Genomic DNA, 24728 nt, shown 5'->3' with positions numbered 1-24728 from the left:
GCTACCACCTAATGGCATCAACAGTTTGATCTGGATTTCCTGACCACCTGCCGATGGTTGGCACAGCATAATGGTATCTTGCAAGTGAAACTTCATTTGTCCTTAAGTGCTATGAACAAACCCTTAATCGCCATGTCGGCTGGGATAATATTGCAATAGATGGGTTATTTATAGAAATAGCTACATCATGATGCATATTCACCAATGTAATCTTTATTGAACAATGGTCAGATGGGAAATTTCTGATGGACGATTGACAAACATGCTCACTCAAAAGTCCTTCTAAGGTTGAATTTTTGTGCAAATAACTAACATGTTTCTACAACCCTGATATGCATCACCTCATGCTTATTTGAAACACTGGGTATTGACTTTCTTCATGCTGAAATTGCCTAATGAGGTCAGTTTACATACAAAGTGCTAACACATTTAAAGACAGTTGTGATCAATGTCAGGGTTGTAATTACCTCAGTAGAGCATGGTCTTTTGTTGTCCTCTTGCTCCACTGACTCCATCCTCCTGATTGACATGGGTGAAGTTGTGTAGATGGTGGGACTGAGCCTCTGTTTACTGTGCAGCAGAGAGAGAGCTGTCTTGCTGGAGAGGCCGGGTGGGTTGGGGTCATAGCTGCTAGTGGACCATGATGAATACACTGAGGGCTTCTGTTCATCCAAAGTAGACGGGTTTGGCTTAATGTAGTTCAAATAACACCAGCTATTACAGGTGCTGGATAGCAGACTGGGGAATGTGGGTCCAACATGTGTGATGGGTGGACAAACACTGGCTAGACATGACTGAACTTCCCGTTTGAGTTCCTGATTGCACGGTTCCACCAATGCCTCGTCCACAAATCCCACCTCCCTCTCCTCTTCTTCTTTTACCCGTTTCTGTTGCTGCTGTGACTCAGGAGGGATCTCTATACTGTTTGAAGGGGAAAGCATGCGCTTATTGCCTCCTGAGCCTGATATCCTCAGGCCATCATCAGACCAGAAATGAAGGTCAGAACTTATATATCTATTGTCTCTGTATTCAGCTGCAGGGATAACTATAGTCTGTGGAAGAGCATCAGCCTTCTCTTGGGACCTGGAGGACTTTGATTGAGACAATGTAGTGTAAATGGCACATGCTAGGGTCAGTGTGTCTGTTTGGAGACGCACTGCTACTGCTGGAGATGTGGCTGGCCTCAGTAATTCTAGACAGGAAGTGATTTGAGGGACAGAGTTCTGAATGTTGGAGTGGCTTACACGAACTTCTGAGTAATCATCATGGAGTAAAGGAATCTCTAGCTTCAGCCCTGTGGATAAGGGTAGATAGTGAGCTCTAGCTGCCCCAGATGGTACATGTTTAGGATAGAGATGTACTTGGGGAGGGGGATCCTCTGCATGGATATCTGGGGCCTCTTCTTTTACAGGGTCTACAGCGGGGTACTTGGCAAGAGAGAGTTCTGTGTTGCCTGTCAACTGAATATTTTGAGTGACTTTCCATTGGGAGAACATCTCTTTACATTGCAACTTTACTGGATTATGCAAGGCTGTGTCACCTGATAAAGGAGACGAAGGAGACCTACTGCAGTACACAGGAGTTGAACTTGCTTGGGAACATTTTCTAGGGCTGCAATGATCAGGGCTACGACTCGTTATAGCACACTTCTTCTCCTGTTCCTCCTCCCCCTCATCTGGATCTTGGACAGTTGTGTGTCTCAAAAGAAGACATTTTCTTCTGTCCCTCCAACCAACTGCAGAGCGCTCAGGGGACAGACAACTGTAGTCAAAAGATTTGCTGCGGGACTCTGCCAATAGAACATTGGGTTGTGGGTCATGAGGTGACTGCTCAGATGCTGAGCGCCTCATTTCTCTGTGCTGATGTACCCCAGGAACTGTTAACATATGAGGAGCTCTTGATCTCCTCAGTGGTGTCGATGATGCTATCTCTATTTCAGGTCTATTTGGCTCTTCAAAAGATGTGGAACGACTTGATGCATAGGATGCACTACTGTCTTGACTGGGGCTATGTGGCATGGATATGGAGTCAAAGCTGGATTCACCAGAGGACTGGGCCACCTCTGCTAGACGTAAGCGCTTCTTTTTCGGAGGAAGCTTTTCAATAGGTAGCTGGGCTAGTGAGGAGCTTCTCTGAGGCCACTGAAATTCTTCAGGTTTCTCTGAAAGTTTTGCTTGGGAAGTTGCCTCTTTCCCTGTTCGTGCGTTCATATTGGAATCCTCAGTTACCAGTATTTCTGGAACCTGCACACTGTGTTGGCGAACCAGCTTGCGAGTTGTTGGTTTTGTTGTCTGTTGTTGGGGTTGTCCCTGAGGAACCAGTTGATATTCTTCTCTAGCTGGAGAGTGTTTTGCTGCCTCCATACCTTGATTCTCATTGCACAATGATTCTTGTTTTTCAAATGAACTAGTGTGTTGAATTACAGAACAAGTCTGCAGTGTAGGTCTTCTTTGGCCCTCATAGCCTGCATTGCCTTCATCTTTACACTGTCCTGACAAAGGGCCAGGAAATGGTAATGAAGGAGAAGACTGGTCATCAAATTCAAAACTTTCCTCTTTTCTTCTCTTGCGTAATGCTGAAGCTCCTGCTCTGAATGTATGATTAAATAACTGGGAGCACTCCATTTGACTAATTACAACCTCATTTTTGGGATGAGGTAACAAGCAAGGGCTTTGCTTGTGTCTCTTATAACCTTCCCAATCTTTGCACCCAGTCCCACAGGTTTCACACTCAAATGGTTGCGGATGACTTTGCTTGAGGTCAGGCACAGTGGTTACGCTGTCATGGTAAAACGAATGAGAGGCCTCTGGATCGTCTTTTGTGAACTCAGCACCAAGTGGGATTTCAATTGCTGGCTGACGTCTAAGCATCCCATAACGACGAGATGCGTGAGTTCTTTCATCAAAGGACTGACTTGGGCAGAGTTTACTTGGGTCACTACCGGAAGAGTCAAACGTACTTGCTGCAGAGGGCATTGAATGACTTCGCACCAGAGAGGAATTGGATGTTTGGCCAGCTGTTTGATCCACGTTAACAGATTGATGATGAAACTTCTCACATGGAACTCCCATGGTGATGGAGCCACTGTTTTTATAGCCCAGATCTCCAGCTTTAGGGCTATGAATAAGAGGGTCTTTCATGGATGAACTCTTTTGAGACTCTGAACTATTCTTTCTTGACAGTGAAAATCTCCTTGGTTTTACACTGTCAATTTTACTTGTGTCCACCACAGCCTCATTGATGGTGATAAGTTTGGTGATATGGTCAATGACCTGTTTCTTCGGGACTGTGAACGGGATATTTTTGTCCTCTTGACCAGATGACTGCTGGTTACGTTGCCGAGACATCCTCTGTAGATGACCAAAACGTCCATACTTGCCGAGGATGATTTCTGCATAGCTTTTGGCACTTGTGTTTGGAGGGCTGTCCTGTGTCTGATCAGTACTTTCAGAGCGAGAGAAATAGCCTGATTCTGTACTTCCTTTACTCCCTAAAATTAGAGTCGAGGTCTTTTCAACGGATGAGTCACAAGGACCTTGTTTTCCTCTACTTAGACGAAGAGCCAGTCTCTTTTTTACAGCGTAGGAGTCATCACTTCCTCCAGTGCACTCTTTGGCCCTGTCTGTTTCAGGACTCGTGATAGAGGCTACACTACTTTGTCTTTCTGTAAGAGAAGATGCTGATGATAGCTGTCTGGTTTCATCTTCTGACTCAGTGACTTGCTCTTCTAAAGATCTTGGCTCCCCAAGTGCCAAGCCTGCCTTGACCCTGTGTGTATGGGATTTGCGGTGTTTGTACAGGTTACTCTTAGTCTTAAAAGAGAAGCCACATGGAGCACATGGATAAGGTCTTTCACCTGTGTGTGAGCGAATATGTTTCTGTAGGACACTAGGCTTTGCACATGCACGGCCGCAGTAAGTGCAGAGATATTTGCCTGGTCTCTGAGGCTTACGCTCACGTTTCTGTTTTGGAGTGCCCTCTTGGGTTTCTGGTTTAGACTGTGAGGGTCCAACTGTCGAGGATGGTGGGACTCCTGATGAAACTGTAGTGGCTTTTGTTGCCTCATGTTTAGGCTCCGGCACAGTATCTGAGTCAATGCTCTGCCGCTGGTGACGGAGACGTTTACGGTCATGATGCTGTCTTCTGGACTGTTTGGTTTGCTGTAATGTGCCATGGGGCTTTCGGGAGCCAGTTTGCTGTTGCTCACTCGGCTTGGCTGGAGACTTAGACTGGGAGCATTGGGGAGGAGACTCTGGCAGATGATGATCTTGACCTCCAGACTGCTCCCCAGTCGTCAGGTAACTATGCAGGGCCTCCATAAAATGGAAGAACAGCCTCGGGCAGTCAAGTAGGAGGTGTCTGCCTATGCCAGGCTACAGAGTTGAAGTCAAATCATTAACTGGATGATGGTTTAATGCGAGTGAGTCCTTTCAAATTGTATCCACTTTAGTATACATGACTCACAGTTGTCACTTGATTACTTGAACTTTATTCCTTTACAGCAGAAAGATGCCATCAAATGCAGAACTGGGTTATCAAAGAGTGCAGTTGTGATATGTCATGTACTGTTGAGGAAGTCCTCTGCCTTGCCAACCTTACGTTTCCCATCATGAAGCACTCAGCCAGTTCTGCTGCCACACGCTCTGGTGCTCAGTTGACTCGGTTAGAAAATATGCTTCTTCAATCTTCTAAAAATAGAGATCTGTGAAGACAAACAAATGATTATATAGAACAGAACATACGTTTCAACTTTTAGACACAGATAACCTCCTGACCCGCTGCATGCTTAATATGGATATTTATGCTTCGTGTGTTACATAAACCCTGTATGTGTCATAACTTTCAGCCTTCTCTTCCCTCTGGCTGCTGAATGCTTGAAAGCAGAATGGTTTATGTAATATTTTTTATAAAAATATATCAGCAGGCAGGCGGTAAAAAAATTATGATTCTGTTAACTGTCCCAGAAAGAGAGAGAGAGGCAGATATATAGACAAGAGAGAGGGAATCTTTCCAATGAATGTGACAGGAAAACTCAAATAACTGAATAACTTGGTTTTTTTTGTGCTCTACCAACATTTCTAATCAACCAGGCATTGCTTATTTCAAATCTGTGAAGCACTGTATCCTTCTTTTGGACAGTGTTACATATCACACCCACTCTCCTTAAAATTATCACATCTTCCTCTGCAATACATAGAAAAATTGCCTTCTAATGTGAGAATGTGAGATCCTTGCAATTTAGGAGGCGTTGCCAAGGTGCACCTTTTTTATTTTTAGTCTCGATTAAAATGCTTAACTTGAAGTTTTCACTGCATTATTAATTACACTGGGGTAAATGGGGGACAGTAGCAAGTTTACCTTCCAGTGTCTCAACCAAAAAGGATGCTATCTTTTTCATTCAGACAGTAATTTTGTGCCTGACACCTGCTGCATTCTTTTTTATGGCCACCAGGATGCTACTCTGTTAGTGACCCTACTTTTCACTTGTTTTATCGCCTTGGTAACAATGATCTTATGAGTTAATGTTATCACTCACTAGTGTTGAATCGTTTACAACACTGGCCTGATGTTTGTTTGGTAAATTGTTATCCCATTTAAAGTAAAACTGACAATAAAGCAGTATGATTGTCAAGCTGTCACCATGGCAACCAGTCAAATGAGGAAAGAGGTGTAGAAATGCATTTCCAATAATTTGAATCAAAGCAATCTTGTGTACTTTTAGAAACACTTTAAGATGATGTGACATTAAAAATGCATGTGCTCTGAAAACAGTACAAAGAAAATCCTTCATCTGTAGTAGTTATAAGCCTGTAAAAACTTCAACCAATGTCTGCCACAAGGTACCAATCTGATGAACCAATCACACCTCCCCGTCTCCCTGCTCTTTCTCCACCCCAAGCATGCACGTGCCTACACTCAAAGCGTGAGCTCAGGTCTGCTTCCGGACCAATGGCGCTCATGCATGTAAGTGAGGGGCGTGGCTTTTGAGGGAGCAGAGAGGAGAGGGGGTGGGTGCAGACGGAGCATTGAGGGAATGCTACTTTCAAAATCATGCTAGTTTTTGAAAATGCCTTTTACAAATTTGAGTAGTGGCAGTTTGTGGCTTGTCCGAATCAGGATCATCAGACAGTGCTCAAGTGCACATGTGAATGGCTCTATCTGTGTCATCAAAGGCCGAGCCAAAATTCAAGAGAATGGCTGCTGGCAATGAGAACACACACAAGGTGACTCATACTGAAGAAAACTCTCAGTGTTTTACTGTGCCAGCATACTGAAACAGTAAACAAGGCAGCCCACGTACTGACCAGCTGGTTTCTACACCCACATACTGGTGAAAGACGGCAGAACTGTTGGATTAAATCCAAATTACTTATAACAGGTTGATAATGGACTGGATTAAACCTGTTCAAAGTCTCTGCATGCCTTGAGAAATTTTAGCCATTTAAACTTACAAAAGAGGATTACAAATTGTTCTTTGTAGCAGAGTATCGAGATGTCATAAACCTAACTTTATTGCAATGAGACGAGTAGTAAAATTAGTGGTCAATGCAGGTCTGAGACAGACCTGCATTGACCACTAATTTTAAGATCCTTTTAGAGCTGATTTAGAGATTCAGCTATTTCTTCATGAGGGTGATGAGGTCTTGAGAGAGACTGATTTCACATACAGCTTATATAGTGCAACACTGGCTCCCAAAACCAAGTGACACTTTTAAAATCATCAGTCAAGGCATCTGCTCATTTACACTTGAAAGGCTTACACTTATCCCAGAGTTAACTAAGGCCTGTTAATTTGCACCATGAGAGGTGCAAATTAACCTGGCCGGCAGGTTTTTTTCCCCTCTCCACGCAGCTCTTTGCTTTCAATCCCAGTGATTCTCTCAAGTGAAACAGCGATAAGTCACTGCTACAAACACACTTATTGTAATCCTCTCACTGAAAACACCTTATTAGCCAGTGTAAATCAGTATAATTATAGATATCTTTTTAGTGTGTAATAAGAACTAAATATCAAAGATTAAAACAGTCTCTTTAGATGAATTACATCCAAATGAATGCTTCAGGTGATGTTTTACAATATCTGACAAATTGCCTCATGTGATGTTGCTCGAGTCTGGTGCTGGAGACTAGTACTAGAGTCCAGCGTGCAGGAAAGGTGTCCCTAACTGCAGGCGACACTGGAAGCCTTGAAAAGCCCAGAAGGTCCCTGCGTTTGTCGGATGGTTTCCAGGACGAGGCAACAAGATCTGAGTAATTTCTTGATCTGAAATATCTCATATTCACGATGTCTATTTACAAAGATGTTGAACAATTTTGGATTCCTTCCGCTCCAATGCACCTTTCTTGTGAAAAACTTTTTTTTTTCTTCTTTTTTTTTTAAGCGTTGGTAGTTTTTGATACTGAGTCATTATGGACAGACTGTTTGCAAAGTACTTCTTATCACACCTGTTCTTTTCATGTTTATGTCTGCCATAAACCTCAGCCCATACTAATGTTACCTAATCTTTGCAGTGTGGGCACACACAGTTACACTCTGCAGAGGATGCTCAAATCTGGAGGTACTAAAATAAGTCACCTCAGGTGAAACAAGACAAAAACCCTCTCTTGTATAAACGTGTGAAATGCTGCTTCCATTCACACACGACACAGAAGGAGAATATTGTATAAATGGCTTTTTAAAAATCTTGTCAATTTCCTCTTCTCACACTAATGGGCACCCAGCGGTGGTTCCTATGGTAACGGCCCTAAACCATGTGGTAGCAGATGGAAGGAGAGCTGGAGGGCTAAATTTATCTTCCAGCATCCTCACTGACTACAGAGAGACGGAGAGAGCGAGGCAGGCGAAGGTGCCTCCCTCCTCGAAGCTTAGGCTTTTTTTTTTTTCTTTTTAAGGAGGTACACATCTCAAAGGAAAAATCAATACTTTCGGAGTCTTGAATTCGTACTACACTTTGACACCCCTGTTCCTTTCAGGAGAAACCAGAAAGAAGGAATATATCCGGTACAAGGGATGACCAAAAAAAGACACACGACCAGCCTCCACATTAAAACTAAGCTACGTAATTCTAGATTATTTAACCATGAATACAAGGTCAAACCATATTATGTATATTACTGTGGCTTGATTTAAAAGGGACATTTTGAAGTTTTTAAAAGGTGCAGAAGTCTAAGAGGTTTATATAACAGATTTATTCTGAGTAAAAATGGCAAACGTGTTTTTCTAACAACTCCGCATCAGATAAGGTTTTCTAAGGTCTTGGTTGGTATGTGTAGTGATTATGATGTCATCTCTAGAAGTATTGTCCAATACATCACATCCCTGCAATCAGTAAAACCGGAGCTTACTGGTTATGTAAGTCCATCATCATTGGTAAAAGTACTAAAATTGTGTTATGAAACAATTTAAGGATTTGATGTTTTCTTAACAAAACTTTTCTAAAAATAAATGTGCCGATAATACTGATAGAAAACAAACTGAAAGTAGAAAGGATTCCAACAGATGAAGAAACATCTCCTAACACTGCATCAGATCGCCTGTCCCGATCAACCTGTGTGCACCCACAAAGCTGTTATTGATTGAACCCGTGATTACACCTCTTCTCAGGTGGCTCTAGCAGAATTCCCTTGAGTTAGCTCAAGATCAGATACGCTAATCTGTAAAATTTTTAAGAAGCCTTTTGGGACTAATGGTGCATTCATGTGGCGTCGGACTCATCGGAAAAACGGGTTTCACATGATGCACATGAACACCTGCTCAAGTCGAAACAACAACTCAGAAACTCAGGAAAGGATTGCTCGTCGAGCCCACTTGACGTCAGAGTCGTCCTCACACTGGGTGCAAAATATGTCTTAATATGTCTTTTTATGTTAACATAAAAAAAGGTTTTGATTAATCAACGTTTTGCCCAAAAAACATTTTGCTCAAACATAACTTGTAACAGTCCGATTCCACAGATCACACCAAAGTCGGAAGAACGACCCGAGCAGCACACGAATGCAGCATTAGACTTTGTAACATGAATGATTCTCACCGAAGCTTCACCTAAATTCAATCCTTCACGGGTCTAATCAGCCAGAATAATTAAAAACATATGTGTGGGTGTGAGGAGACTTTGACTCTTTGGACAGGTTTACTAGCGATAGCATCCTAAAATGATAACCTATCGTGGTGTGTTGGTGTTCTGGATGCCTGAAAACAAAGAATTTTAAAAACAGTTCCAGAGTGCAAACTAAAAAATGGCACAGTTTCTTTCGCTATGTTTACGTTGCAACTTTAAGAACGTCCACGTGACGGCTAGAAGAAACTACAATCTCAGACTCTTGAGTTCTTTTTTTGTTGTTCACTCCACGTTAATGTATTTTTAAAAATGTACCCACTTTGTAGTTTCGGGTCACCTGGAGTTGCAACCGCTATTCATTGCTTACAAATGTTTCTGTGTTATTCATTTATGCGTATGACCTCACTTTTCTGTATGTGCTGTATGTGGTTTCATTAAAGAAGTTACACCCTTTAGAGCGGGGGTGGAACAGTGGTCAGTGCGTGGGCTCATTGTACGGAGGCTTTGGTCCTCAAAGTGGACGGCCCAGTTTCAAATCCGACCTCTGTCTCCTATCCTATGTGTCACTACCCACTCTCTCTCTCTCTCTCTCTCTCTCTCTCCCTGATTTCCGACTCTATCCACTGTCCTATCTCTCCAATAAAAGCCCAAAAATACATCTTTAAAAAAAGAAGTTAACTGCTGGCCTGGAGTCTATACGACAGGGTTTTTTAGTACACATTGCACATCCGTGTGCACGGCGGTGGTTATCAAAACGTTCTCCTCTGAGCGTTTAACTGTTTTGAAAATAAAAAAATACATTTTTGTTTCAATGGATCATTCTCTCGTAAAATTTCTTTTTGACTATCTGGAAAGTTTTAAAATCTCCTGAATCTGCAAACGTCTGTGAAGAAGTTCATGTAAGTTTCTGTTGAATGAGCCACCATTGTTTTTACTTTGGAGCAATTCAAACAAGATTATGCACATCACGTCAGCCTCCTTGTGGTGTCAACCAGTTTTACACCCTATATGTAATTTAATTTAATGATGTCATCAAATTATTACACCCTCTAGTGCAGAAGTTTGTTTCTACACTGCAGAATAACGTGTGACAAAAAAAAAAGTTGGTTGTTTTCATCCTCCGTTTTTAAAAAGGGATGTTGGGAATAATGTGGGAATTTAATTTGATGATGAAACACAATGGAAACAGCATGCTAATTTGGACTGATCTCGCCTGAAGGGCCATACAGCAGACTCATCTGAACTGAGCAACAAACGCTGTGATCTGTTGTTGTGTCTCCAGCACAATGTCAGCTGAGGGTGAGCAGCGCTGTCAAGACAGACAGAGCAGCTTCATCAGCAGCCTGCGGGCGGCGCTCTCCAGGGAGACTGAGAGGAGAGCCCTCTGGGAGCCAGCGCATACACAGCCAGTCCTCTGTGTGTGTGTGTGTGTGTGTGTGTGTGTGTGTGTGTGTGTGTGTGTGTGTGTGTGTGTGTGTGTGTGTGTGTGTGTGTGTGTGTGTGTGTGTGTGTGTGTGTGTGTGTGTGTGTGTGTGTGACTGCACGCTACTCGGGAGTGTTCCCCAGTCAGTTTACAGGAGGACATGCCAAGCATAGGAGGCTGGGTGCACAACACAGGGAGCTCATTCACTTCCAGTCTGAGCTGTGAGCTTTAAAACATCCACAGCCCACGAACGACTCACTGTGTGGACTTTTCATTGACACACAAACACATGCCCTCACTGCAGAGGCTGCACTGTCTGCAAAATGTTTCAAACAGCAAGAAATACTAATTCTTTACAAAAACACTTTGCTCCAATTCCACAAACGATGTGATTTCTCCAGCGCTCGCCACTTGCCTCATTCATGTAGCAGCCTTTTGCTACAACAAAGACCTGAATGGAGACAAATCTCCCCACTGTCCTCACAACACATCACGTCATTCACAGCACTCCACACACGCCAAAAATCACGACCCAACAGAAAGAAGAAATTATCAATGGCTTGTTTTACCTGGTAGCAGGTGGAGCTGTCCTCCGATTGTGAATGACTGGGAACGAGGGGGAACAGAGATAGGCAGAGAGAGAGAGAGAGAGAGAGAGAGAGAGAGAGAGAGAGAGAGAGAGAGAGGTGAAGGGGAGGAGAGAGAGAGAGAGCGAAAAAGGATGAATGAGAGTGACGGTGAAGAGAGAGGGGCAATCGAGTCTCGGCTGTACGTGCACTGGGCTGATAAACAGGTAGCTGAGTATATGATGCGTATGAATGAGGAGGAGGGGACACTTTCTTGCCGTCTGTCTATCTCCACCTCTCTCGCACGCCCCCTTTCCTCCCCACCACCCTCTTTTAGTGTCTTTCTTTCAGGTCAAAGTGAAGTAGCAGCTCCTTATTTGGAAGTTGACGTAAGCTTGTGTTTCTTTTGGCAGCGGTCTCGGGCAGCACAGCTGGCAAAGCGGTGAGAGGTAGAGGGGCACGGGGAGCGCTCGGTGTTTTAATTTGAAAGGAAAAGGCAGGGTGGAGGAGGGTTACTTCATGGTTTTTTTTGTTTTTTTTAAAGACAATTTCCCCATTCAGATCTCATTTTCCAGCATAGGTGGAGCGGTACTGCTGCATGCTGGTAATTTTGGAAACATATAAGGATCTACGTGAGGGGGGGAAAAAAAGGGACAGGGATCTTTCTTTTTTTTTTTTTTCTTTTTTTTGAGTGAAGCTCTGGAAAATGTCCACACACCACAGCGCAGCGTTCATGCTCCTGCCACGGGTCCGGCTGAAATGCGTCCAGGCAGCTCTGACATCACTCACACGCTCTTTTTTTTAACGCCATTGTTTTTTTCCCCCCCTTCCTTCAGCCAACTGGCTTCCCAGCAGCATTCAGACATGTGGAGCAGTGAGGGAACACCAGCCGGTGGGCTGAAGGCAGGCGGTCAGCCGCTCATCTGGCTGGGCGTGAAAAAAGGAGAAGCTGAGTGGGGAATGGAAGCGAGCCCAGGGTGTCCATCCTGCAGCAGGCGCAACAGACAGTCCCCTTGTGATTAGGCTCCACATTTGAAAAGGATTTGTGAAAGCCAGCTCTCTGACTTACATTTCTGGATTCAAGCTGCTGACATACAATTCCTTTGCAATCTCGATATAAACAATGTCAACACTTTGAAGAATCTATTTTCACTACAGCTGAATGATTCACCACCGCATCAGTATAATCTATAGTTCCACTCTGTCACTATCAATGACAAAAAGTCCCACAATGGTTGTGTTCAGATTCAGAAATGTGACCTCAGAGTCAGCCATCATCCTCATCATCATCATCATCATCATCATCATCATCATCATCCCTTTGGAAATTGTTGTAAAGCACCTTTTCACATTGCTCACATGCAGGGTTATGGATGACAAACACTGGAGGAATCCTGGCCTGAAAACACGCCATCACACACTGAAACTGCTCATTAGTCTTCTCCAGTCTGCACGCTTTGTTTAATTCTCCTGCAGTAGTGACATATACAGCAAACAGTGATGTCGTGAGCGACACGACTTGCACATTCAAATCTAAATGGGACGCAGTGATTTTGAGCACCTATCCCAGGGTTAGATCTTCTGAACTTTACAGATTGGGATTTTTATTTTCTTAACTAGGATATATTTTCAACAAGCATGGATATTTTCATAAATGATAACAACAGCATGCCAACATGAAACACCTTTAACACTATAATTACTCAGGAAACACATTTTTTTTTCAAAGTTTTTTTGGGACACATTCAGTTTCCCATGGACTTACTCAAGTCACCATCAATCATTACACTGAAACTCTATTAACATCACTGCAGCCACAAATCATTTAAAAAAAAACACAAGCTCCAAGTTTTTTACTCTGCAAAATGGCGACAGTTAGCCGCATGTTTTAGCCTATAGCGCCACCCAGCTACCACAGTGAATTACATGTTTACATCGTGGAGCCCAGAAAACAAAAGAAGTCTCAACAGTAACAGCTGAACAGATATAGTACTTTAGGGCTGAATCGACCTGTTTGGACAGCAGCTACCGCCGCACAGCTTCCTAAAGAGTACGAAAGTAAAGACAGTATTTTTAAAATGTTTAATCTTAAGCACTAATCACATACATTGACTTATGTGTTCAGATACTATAGATCTTGTATGCGTTTAATTATTTGAACATCATATCAACCACCTTTGCATGTGCCTCATTGGCTGATTATGTGGATGTATATGATGGTTTTATTGATCTATTTTTGTCCTTGTTTTGAAAACCTTTTGCATGTTTTCAGTTCAGACAGAATGATGCTTGTAATGTGTTTCTTGATGACCTTGATGAAGGGCCACAAGCAGTGACCGTATACCTCCTCTCTCTGAACTGTCTGAGCGCTCTGTGATCAGAGGAGCCACCCTGATCACAGAGGACCAGTCCGACCCCCCCCTAACAAACTTCCACCCCTCCTTCTGGTCGGTCACCGCCATCAGGCAGACGCTACAAAGTCCCCACATCTATACAAGAGCCTTCATTCCCCTCTGCAGAAACCACCCTGAACAAAATCAGACTCTTTTTAGCAGCTGTTGTTTTAACAGTCCTCTTTTAATGTCTGTACTTTGTGTTGTGTCAAAAAGTTGATCCATGTAATTAAAGCCGTCGGTCTAACAAAGTGTTGCTGAAGCTTTTTGACCTCTTCAAGCGTTTCACTCTCCAAACTGCTCGTTGGCGAAGTTGTGCCAGAAAGCCCTCCTTCATGTGCACGGCAAGTCAGAATACACGTTTCTCAATTTAAGATGCGTACAATAACATCCTCAACATTTAGGACAAATGACTGTTTACTGAGGCATAAAACTGCTGAAAATAAAGACGGCTTTTCGCTTTGAAAATATTTCGGTTTGTAGTCATATTATGTTTGCATGACACGCCGGCTAATATTGGCTCAGTAAATCGGTCTTACTCCACTTGTCAGCCTTTTTGGAGGTGACAGAGCTGCCAGTGTTGAGCCGTTTCACAGGGGAGGCGTGCCTCTGTGCAGCTGGGATTTGTCTGGATGGCCTTGTCACAGTGTGAACATCATGCTTCCAAACACACTTTTCTCAACACGAATATTTCTCTTTGTTAGGAATGTAGGGCGAGGAAGGGCTAGAAACAAAGAGATAAGGTCTCTCAAACACCATCCGTTTTCTCCAAACCCTGTACTGTGACTTGACTTTTTACCTACAGTGATACAAATACAAATATATAGCAGTGGCTGAACACAAATGATGGGCTGTTTGAAAGTAATAATAATAGATAGTAAATAGATAATGTTTAGTTGTTGTTACTGTAGATTTACTGTCTGTTATAATCAACAGCACATACACAGTTTGTGTACATACATGTTGGGATGTTTATGTTTAAAACAGGTCAAACAGACAGATACAACTTTGTGTTTTAATTTCCTACTGTCCATCTGATATATCACGCTATCTCTACAGGTGATACATTCAAGAATAGTTTGGCAGTAAAACGGGCAGACAGAGTGCAGGATTCAAGGAAAAGCCTGAAGAGAAAACTGATTTTTGTGCCTCTGGCTCGATGTAAAAAAAATAAATCAAATAGAAAATGTTACTTCAGATTCAGATGTTTATTCTTTTATCTTCTCTGCTGCACAAACAACTTCCGGCATCCCACAAGGATCAATCCTTGGTCCTCTGTCTCTTTAAGTGTAACCATCCCACTCTATCATTCAGTAAATATGATTTTATTGTCATGCATCTGTCATATCTACTGTCTGCATGCAGAGGCAGAATACAACAAGCCCAACTTTAGACAACAATAGATGCAGAATCATGTTTTTAACAACTTGCAAAGCAGCAACCACTTGTGATGAAAATAAATAGCCAATGAAGAACAAACTGCAGTTCCCTGAATGTCCACATGAGGCTAGCCCCAAAAGCCCTAAAATGTCCATTTTGACAGCACAAATAAACATGCGGCCTGCTTTAAAACATATGGTCTGAATAGCTCCAGTCTTCATTGCACCCAATGTACAGCGGCTATATCTGTTTTATTGATCATCTGTTTTGATATTAACCCTTTATAGGACAAGTGACTAGTTTTGGTAATTTCCACAAACATTACATATGGCCAGCCTTCTGCACCTCCGTAAGGCCGAGAAGCATGTGATCCTCTCTCAGCCAATCAGAAGAGATCACCCCATGTCACCGATTCTGCAATTGTGGCATTTGAACCAAATATGTGAATATGTCAATGTTTATTACACTTACAATTTTTGTATTTAAGTATTTCAGTGAGTGCCCTGTAAAGGGTTAAGGCTATGAGCTGTGTATAATTAATCTAACTGACATCGTAGCTGTTTGCATGTCAGAGTGACTGAAAGTTAATTGGAGTTTGCGTTTTCAATAAGGAAGCTGCTCTAGAAACCGAGGGGTGACGCCACAGACCACATCCATGTTCTATACAGTCTGTGTCAATTGCACAAATCTCAACATTGAGAGCAATAATCTGTGAAAACGGAGAAAATGACTCCTATTTTATTTCCCTAACGTCTGGATTATTGTAACACCTTGTTTTCTTGCAGAGATGAAGCCAAACTGCAGACTACACTGGACTCTGCGTCCACTCCAACATCACCACAGCTTACTTTTAGAATCCATTTAAAATGTTGAATTATGATTTACAAGGCTTTACATGTACTGTAAAGCCCAGAGAGGTTTAACCACTTACTGTCCAAAAAGGATCTGAAGTTTCATGAGAACTCGTTTTAGGCTCAATAAATTGCTAAGCTGTCAATCACTCCTCATTTATTTCCTCAGGCAGTTTGTGTTAAGGTGTTGGTGACAATGATCTGATTCTGTGCCACGTGTCAGAGGGTCTTCCTTCACATAATGTCCCTTAAAGACTAAGACAGCCGAATGGGTCACCGCCTCGTAGCCCTACTGCAGGACGGTCTTGTCATGCATCTTCATGTTTAAATATTAGCTGCTTCTTTGAGGTGTAACACAGCGTTAGAGGTGCAATGCTACACATTGAAAACTACAGAAAGCGAAGAGGAAGACGGACTCCTCTATGTAAAGTTCATGTACATGGCTGTAAAAATAACTGTCTGGATGTCTGTGCATGTTTGCATACGTGTAAACGTAGCCATAAAATCCAACAGAAATATAATCAGAACCACAAGCTCCCACTTTCCTTCCTCCAGACAACAAGACACAGACAGACCAAAAAGACCCCCCCCCCATCCAAGGGGTTACCCCGCCCAACCTCGACCCGACCTGATGGCCACAAAAACAGCAGTTTGACTGACACGCTAGCTGCAACGCTGCCGAGCAGAGAGGAATAACTAAAAAAGTGTGTGAATATAAAAAGGCTCCGCTTGCTGGACGAGCTGCCTTCCCAACAGTAGACGTTGTTGACAGATGTTGTGCAGAGCCCAGCTGTGGTGGGTGGTGCTGCTATAAACACTATTACCAAATGTTCCAATAACATACTTATTCCATGTATGTACAAATGTACCTTTATGGACTAAAGAGGCCTGCATGTGTACTCAAGATATAATAATTCTGATTTTTACTTTGCACCACAGCGCTGCAAGCACACAGCCCACTGCCTCCTCCCAATCCACGGACTCATTCTCTGCAGAACGTTTTTAACAGTAACATTACTTTAAAGAAGCGGACAGCAGTATGTTGTTTTTTCAAGGAGGGGTTGAATTGTGGGTCCTCGTTAGAATGAAACAGCTTCATTATTTAAGTATTAAAGGTCAGTCTAAAGGTCAGTTTTATTTTTGTATTGCATCTGTTTGTTTCTGTTTCTGTCTTTTCAAAAACTGGGCGAGGTGTTCAAATGCCACTTTGTATTTATATACAAATGTTCGATTCTCTTGTATACGTTTCTTCTTTCAGTCCGACTGTGCTTCAAATGAGCTCTGGTATTATAAATCTGTCATTGTGAAATGTAACTGGCATCGTAAAAAAAAAGCTGTCTGTCATTGATAAAAGAAAGACATGGAGAAATCATCTGAAGATTGTCACAGAAAGACACAAAAGAAAGCAAAAGCAATCAACATAAAATTAAATATTTTTTAATGCGTTTTCTTTGCTCTCTTCAACTCTTTCTTTTTTTTTTTTTGGTTTCAGTGGCAATACATTTTTTTTGTCAACTACAAGTGTTTCAATGCCAGTCTTTCTTTTTGTGAGTTCAGGTGTGCTTTCAATGCCAGCGCTGAAGTGTCATTGTTCAGGCTCCATATATAGACTGAGCACACGACTCAGCCCTGATCACAAAGACGTTCTCATCTTTCAAAAAGATAATAAAAAACAGACCGGAGATTTATGATGGTGAGCATTTTATGCGCTCACAACTCACTCCTGAACGTGTCGATACGCTATGATAAGGCGTATTGTGAAGACGTTTAAATGGTTTTATTTCACTTTCATACAGAACTTGACGTTGTTCATTCAGTCAGAGTTGTTAGTCTAGAAACAGCAGCAACGCCTGACTGGTATCGTTCTGCTGTTACATAAGGACAGACAGACATTTAAAAAGAGCCAGTTTTATTAGTTCAAACTGTTTATATTTCATGTTTCAAATGCTATAATGGTTTTAATTAAACAAAAACTGAGAAAAACACATGCATTTTGAAGCTCATTAATTATTAATGATTCATCGATTATTGATTGTTAAGGTGTTCAACTAGCGGTTCAGAAAATTGGCAACCCCACACAGCACTGAGGGTTTTGTCTGCATATGAACAAATCCCACAAATAACAAGCAATAACAAACACAGACAAAAATAAATGTTGCATTTGATGATGCACACTGATGCTGCGTTATCCTTTACAGGAAACTGATGTGCATAAGCAGATGTTAAACACGGACCACCAAAGCATTCACACTTTTTTTTGGAAGCATCTCAGTCAATCATGCTCTGCATACTGATCTTCACGAGTGGCCTACAACCACAGACCTATATCAAGCCAGGAAAAAACCCTGCTTACACTACGCTGGACACTGTGCCAAGCACTGGCTGATGTTTCCACACCGCCTTGGTCAGCAGCACAGGCTGAGATGAGTCAATACTTTGTGTTCTTACATTACAAAAGCAGCAAAGGGAAAGAAGTGGACTGACTGTGTATTCTGCACAGGAGACACAGTTAACACCAATCAGAGATAAACTGGAGGTTCCTCTTCATTGTAACCCAAAGAATACCCGACAGGTGAAATAAGGGTACTCACTGTGTATAAAGTGAGTCCTCTTCATGTCTGGACGGACTCATTTAGACAAAAGTGAAGAAAGCATTTGGTCTATTTTGTCTGGCAGCAAACTAAATCGGGAACATGAAAAATGGACTTTAGAATGGGGAGCATTGTGCAAGAGAAGAGCAAACAAGTCCAAAATAGCCAAAATGCTAAATATAGTTAAAAATGAGACGCCACCTGCTATATTTGTCGTCACATCTAAGTTAAGCCGTTTCTCTAAGTGTTTGTGGTTCAGGGTGAGTGTAGCTTTTTCAGTAAGGCCAGCGCCTGAGACTGACACCGTTTGTTTTCAGTCATCGAAACCACGATGACAAAAGAATGATATTAAAAGGCCACACAGCAAACATCCCACATGGCTGTGTGAAGCAATACTTCTGGACTTCCTGGTGACGTTAATACTTGAACAAATGTCGACTCCTGCAGTTTTGAGAGGGTTATTTAAGGAGGCGTTGAATTTATCAATTTAAATAAATAATTTAAAAAAACATTTCTGTGATGCTTTCGAACAAGCTGCTTTGAGTTTGTCAGTCTTTTTCAGGTCTGTTATATGAAGCGCACACTAATGATTTCCATTTAAATCATATTAACAGGAGAAAATGGTTTGTTTTTCTTACATTACGGAAAATATAACAAAAAACCTTAAAATGTCCGATGATACTGATGACACGTTTCCTATTTTGTCAGCAAACTGATTCTAATAATGACACACTTTGTTATACTGGTAGGGATGTTATCTTCATCGGTCTCCTTTAGGGATGTGTGATTGGTTGATTTAAAGACACATGTATTTATTTAGGTGTGCTTTGGCACCCACTGAAGGTCTCTGAGTGTAATTGCACTGCTGTAAACGCACACAGTGCTGTTAACTCTTTGCCCTTGTCGATATTGTGCATTGACAGTGAAACAATCATGACCATGGTGAGCAAAATTAACCACGGCTTAATGGTTACACTGGACAGGGTTATCTATGACATGCAAACTGAGCTAGCTGCATCTCGTAGCACAGAGATTTGCAGGATTTTGATCGACAAAATAGAAGTTGTATGTATGCTGTACTGGCACCGCACATTCAGCACAGGAATGTGAATCTGCAAGAAGGACCGACGCCTGGTGGTGCTAGCTCCTTTAACACTGTTTGACATTGTTTAATAAGTGCTGTAATAAGTGTGCTCATTTTGTCCTGTGTGTTTTCTTACCTTTGGACTCATTGAGCCGTCTGAATTGAATGGACTTTATAATTAGCTGCCTAGTACTATCCCTGATCCCTCTTCCACCCAATCTATCTATCTATCTATCTATGATTAATTCTGAGGATGAGATGACCTTTCACATCGATGAGACAGCAGCACATCAACGAATCCACCTCGACAAAAAGTCAAACAAACTCCCTCTGCTGATGAAGACGCTGTACGATAAACCACAAGCCTCTGAAGAAGCTGCTCACTGAGTCTTGGGCTGGGAGTGTTTGATCACACTGAAAGGTCTGAAGTTCTCTTTCCATTCAAAATGTGATGTGCTGTAAACAAACAGAAAACTTCAGCCCCTCCTGAGTCCACTGAGGAGACGATTACTGACATGAAGCTGCTTTATGTAGTGTTTACTTCACATTTACATGATCTGTGTTCAAATAAGAAAATAAATCAGACTCAACGATGCGTTCAGCTTTAGCGCATGCTCATCCCGTTTCTAATTAAACTTGATGAACTCTGGTTTCTTCAGGATTCTGCCATTAATATGATTGAAGTATCATCAAACGTATATTGCATTACTTATCTGTGTTGATTTAACAAAAACATAAAATATTATTATATAAATCATATCAGCAACCAAGAATCGGGATAAAATCAAACTGCCACAAAAGCACACGGTCCCAGCTCTATTCCAAAGGGTTCATCAAACTCAAAACGATCGGCTGTTTTAAATGATAGATGAGCTCATGTTGGTGGTTTAATGCCAGTTTAACCGTTCAGCTCAAACGAGATTGCATCTGTCCATGCAGCTGGTTTACATGTGGGCAGTAGAGCAGAGAATGTAGACCCATTAACAGCGACAGGCGAGACTAATACTGGCGTAGTGCGGGAGGTGGCGGTTGCTGCGTTACAGCTTACAAACAACATTTAAAGGCAGGTTTGGTCATTTTCGATAACTAGCATGATTTAAAAGCAGCATTCCCTCAGTGCTCCGTCTGCACCCACCCCCTTCCCTCTGAGCTTCCTCAAATGCCACACCCCTTAGATGCACGAGCGCCATTGGTCCAGAAGCGGACCTCAGCTCATGCTTTGAGTGTGAGGTAGAGACCGAGCAGGGAGACAGGTTTAATCAAACTACATCTTAGCAGTCATTGGTCAAAGTTTTTACGCGTTTACAACTGCTGCAGATGACAGATTTTCTTTGTTCCTTTTTCAGAGCACCTGAATTATTAATTACTGTCAGGACCTAAAGACAATTGCAACCGAAATCTTAAAAAGTGTATCTGGAGGATAATTACCAAGCCTGCCTATAAGGAGCTACATTTTTAGAGTGACTAATAACAAGGTTAACCGTATAAGACAATGTTTGATTGTACTGCCAATAATCTGGCTCATCCTTCATAAATAAAGCCAAAAAGAAAGAAAATGATGGAGCATATATTTTTCGCCTTATTGCCTAGCACATACTCTGTTTCAATTACACAGACTTCAGCCTTAGGAAGAGGCTGAGGCTCAGGCTGAGGAGCCATAAAGATGTTTCAAACCAAATCACCTTCGATATGAGAGCAGCGAGAGTGCAGCCAGGGAGGACAGCCAAATCAGGAAGCTATAATGGAAACCAGTGAATAGCTGATAACAGCCACATGCAAAGTCTTCACGGGAGCCTGAACGTGTGTGTAACTCTGCATGATGTGATAGAACTCAAATGGATCGATACTAACACAGTTGAGTGTGGTGCATCTGGACGGGCTGGGTTAAGCAGCGCATTAAAAAGTACCATCCCAAGTTTGTTTTATTTCAAGCAGAAGTAACAAATCTTTAGTACAACATTTATCTTAGAGGAGGCTAATGTTTTTTGTTTTTTTTTCTTTACAGAAAATATATATCAGATATAACTTAAACTAAATACTTTTTTTTTTTTTTTTACTGAGCTGAGCTTTAAATGCAAACCAATCTGCTTGTATTGCAAGGTGATGTAATGCAGAGAGAGAGCAGCCATATGTTCTCTTATTTCACCAACAGTGAATCAACAGACAAGGATGAGGCGGGCTGCCAAAAGAGTCGGCCTGTCCAAGAATCTATATCATCCTCACAGAGCGATGGGAGGAGCTATAGTGTTACAGCGGGCAGCCCTAATATTTTGACACACACTCGATGCAAAGCAATAATCAGGACGCGGCTGCCAGTGATGCTGACGTCTATACCTGTAGGCCACCTGCAGAGTCAGCAGTATGCCCACGTTTGGAAGTCACAGCGCTGCAGTCACAGGAGGATCACGGGCAACGAGCCTACTGAGGGATAAATGGAGAAAAATACACACTACTACAGTTACGTAACGCGACACAGCCTGCGGTGTCGTAGCGTACAGCCTCTGCGCTCGGCGACAACATGACCTTGATCGAGGATGGCAAGGTCAACGGGAGCATGCAGAGGAAAGGTTGCTGTGTCCCTCTGATGCTCTCTCCTTTAACAGGAGACTAATGACGCTGCGTTCAAGGAGTTCACATGACTTTAAAACAACGAACCAAACGACTACAGACTTTCATCACCTGGCAGTTCAATTAGCAATACATCTAAATACATCTAAAAATACTAAAGTTCCTGTAAAATAACTTCAACAATATTCTCAGTATTCTCTTTTAGGACCAAAATGTAAGACTGATGTTTGTTTGATTTTAAAAGATGAGAATGTACAACCATCTGCAACTGACTTATCTTAAAGCATGATGGTTAGTCGATTATTCAATGAGCTGTCAGAGGACAAATTGCTAACAATTCTGCCTTTGATTATTGTTTTATTAAATTTAATATTCCCCAAAGATTTAATTTCCTGCTGGTTAAAAATGAGGATTTGCTCTGGTCAGAAGAGACCTGCAGACAGGGCTGGGACAAACATCAGTTCTTTAAATGAGATTTATCATCATCATTATCATTTATTTAAAAGCACCTGTGTATGACGTGTGCTATTTGGATGACACAGTGTTAGGGCCATGTTAATGACAAAAGTGGATGGACATGCATATAAATACAGTTTATATTTTAAAATGAGTTTCTTTATATCAAATGTGTTTCTCCTCTAAATGAATTTATTTTTGCAACCAAACAACTTGACTCTGCTCAATCTAACCTCGCACGGACCCAAACACGACGACGACGCTCACTATTCCATCATTCATAAGAGTCCAGCGTCAGCAGCGAGTACGTTAACTCGTCTTTAAATGAAGCCATGACAAGCTTACGCACTTTCTACCTCTCACACACGCAAGCAGCAATTTTATGAATAAATAAAAAACAAGTCGGACACTTTGGCGCCCCCGCAGATACCGCCTATGTGTGAGAAACAATGACACCTCGTAATCTCGAAATGTAACATGGCCCTTATCCTCCGGCGTACATTTGACTTTGTTTTCCTTATTTCTATTTGCATATTGAGATGTGATTTTTGTGCCATATCGCCCCGTCTTACCTGAGGATTGTGAGTAAATGCGAGATGAAGCGATTAACTGGTTTCACTAATAATCGTGCTTTAAAAAAAGTTTACAGTTTTTTTCATCAGTTTCTTTTTTTTGTCTTTTTTATTTAACACAATGACGTAATAATGAGAAGTGGTTTCATCCAAAGACCTGGTTGAGCTTTGATTATCATAAGTTGAGAGAACAGGCAACAGAGTTGAAGACTGAGCCAATCATTGATGAGTTATTCAAACGGCCGTCTCACCATATTGACTGTAGCGCACCAGATGTGGAGTTCATTACGGAGAACGGTGGTGAAGGCTCACAAAGTTTCAAGAAGAGTTCTGGTAGAAGTTGCACACACTGAGGAGAGCGTATGATATGATATTTAGATAAGCTGCATGTGGGTCAGTGTTTACAGTCTGACCTGCATCGGGAGACATGAAATTTGAGCTCAACAATAACGTCATCATCCACTGGATTACTGTCTGACATCATGAGCAGATATCTGTTTATGGAGAAGAATGCATTCTGAATTGTCGTCAGCGGATGGGTTTTGCTCGCTTTTTTTTTCTTTTCTCCTGCACGCAAACACGGCTCAAACGTCACTGCTCAATCTAAATCAGACTATAAACAGAAAACAACGCCTCCTGTACACCAAAAATCGTGTCCCTTGCCTCCAAATATCCGTTAACAGGGATTATGTTCAGTCTGATTGGAAGAGATTGAACTTAATCCTTTCTTTGAAGTGATGACGTCATCATAACAATCAAATACAATTTGAGCATTGTATGAAATATGTTTGCAGGGATCAGGAGGGGTTGGACATGTGGGTGCATTCAGTGTCTTACATGCGCGTATGCCCGTCCCGTGTTTTGTGAATGAGAAGTGCAGCTGATCGGCCTTCTGCCTGACAGGCTGCACCCCAGCGGGGGGGTCACACAAACCAGAGGCCCTTCCACCTCGCAGAGCAACCCAAGCTGGGCCCATACGCTCGCCTCCAGGGTCACTGTAGGTATCCAAGCCCTTCCAGAAAGCTGCAGATCAGCCAAGGGCCTAACACACACACACACACACACACACACACACACACACACACACACACACACACACACACACACACACACACACACACACACACACACACACACACACACACACACACACACACACACACACACACACACACACACACACACACACACACACACACACACACACACACACACACACACACACACACACACACACACACACACACACACACACACACTGCGTGTAATCAGGACACTAAACGCCCAAACATAAGGTGTTCACGTGCACATCTTTGTGCCAACACGTTTTCCTGTGCACGATCACAAGGTGAGGACGTAAACACACGAGGACGAGTGGATCCTTTCATTAACAAGGACGAGAGTCAATTTCCGCTCCCGTCGACATCGGCCCGGTGCCGGCAGAGAGGAAATCTGCTCGTTTACGGCAGTTGTGACATTTAAGCTCGCGTCTCTGCGGCTGGGGGAACTCCTAAAGATTGATGACCAGGGGCCACCTTAGGGTCCCCCCCCGCTACATGACGAGCAGGAATGTTGTCACCCTTATCTTTGTGTGGAAGTGTGTGCATGTGCAGCACACATCCTATTTCACATGTGAGCGCTGGTTACAAGACACATCTTAAATCATAAACACGAGGTTTTTGCACAAGGAGGAGTCTATGATTTATGACTGCTGGAGCTGCTTGGATTCAAAAAAATGTGCTTTTGCAGGTTGGAAGGAAAGAACATGAAGTTTGATGATGTATT

At 42.3% G+C, this 24728-nt stretch overlaps 1 protein-coding gene across 4 annotated transcripts in view; it reads right to left on the bottom strand.

Moving 5' to 3' along the window:
• Window positions 1–24728, bottom strand: part of hivep3a (HIVEP zinc finger 3a) — a 40952-nt gene that overhangs the window by 10033 nt on the left and 6191 nt on the right. For 2 of the 4 annotated variants that reach the window (XM_079368495.1, XM_079368497.1), the window contains exon 2: window positions 468–4702. In XM_079368495.1, coding sequence (XP_079224621.1) covers window positions 468–4319 — 3852 coding nt within the window. In that variant the 5' untranslated portion in view covers window positions 4320–4702. Of the gene's footprint in view, window positions 1–467; window positions 4703–11051; window positions 11672–18263; window positions 18353–24728 lie in introns of those variants that run through there. The other 2 variants (XM_079368498.1, XM_079368496.1) reach the window with 2 other exon arrangements.

The sequence above is a fragment of the Symphodus melops genome, assembly GCF_947650265.1.
Source record: "Symphodus melops genome assembly, chromosome: 18".
NCBI classification, from domain to species: domain Eukaryota; kingdom Metazoa; phylum Chordata; class Actinopteri; order Labriformes; family Labridae; genus Symphodus; species Symphodus melops.
Note: the sequence above shows the minus strand (reverse complement) of the source record. Positions and strands in the feature narration are given on the sequence as shown.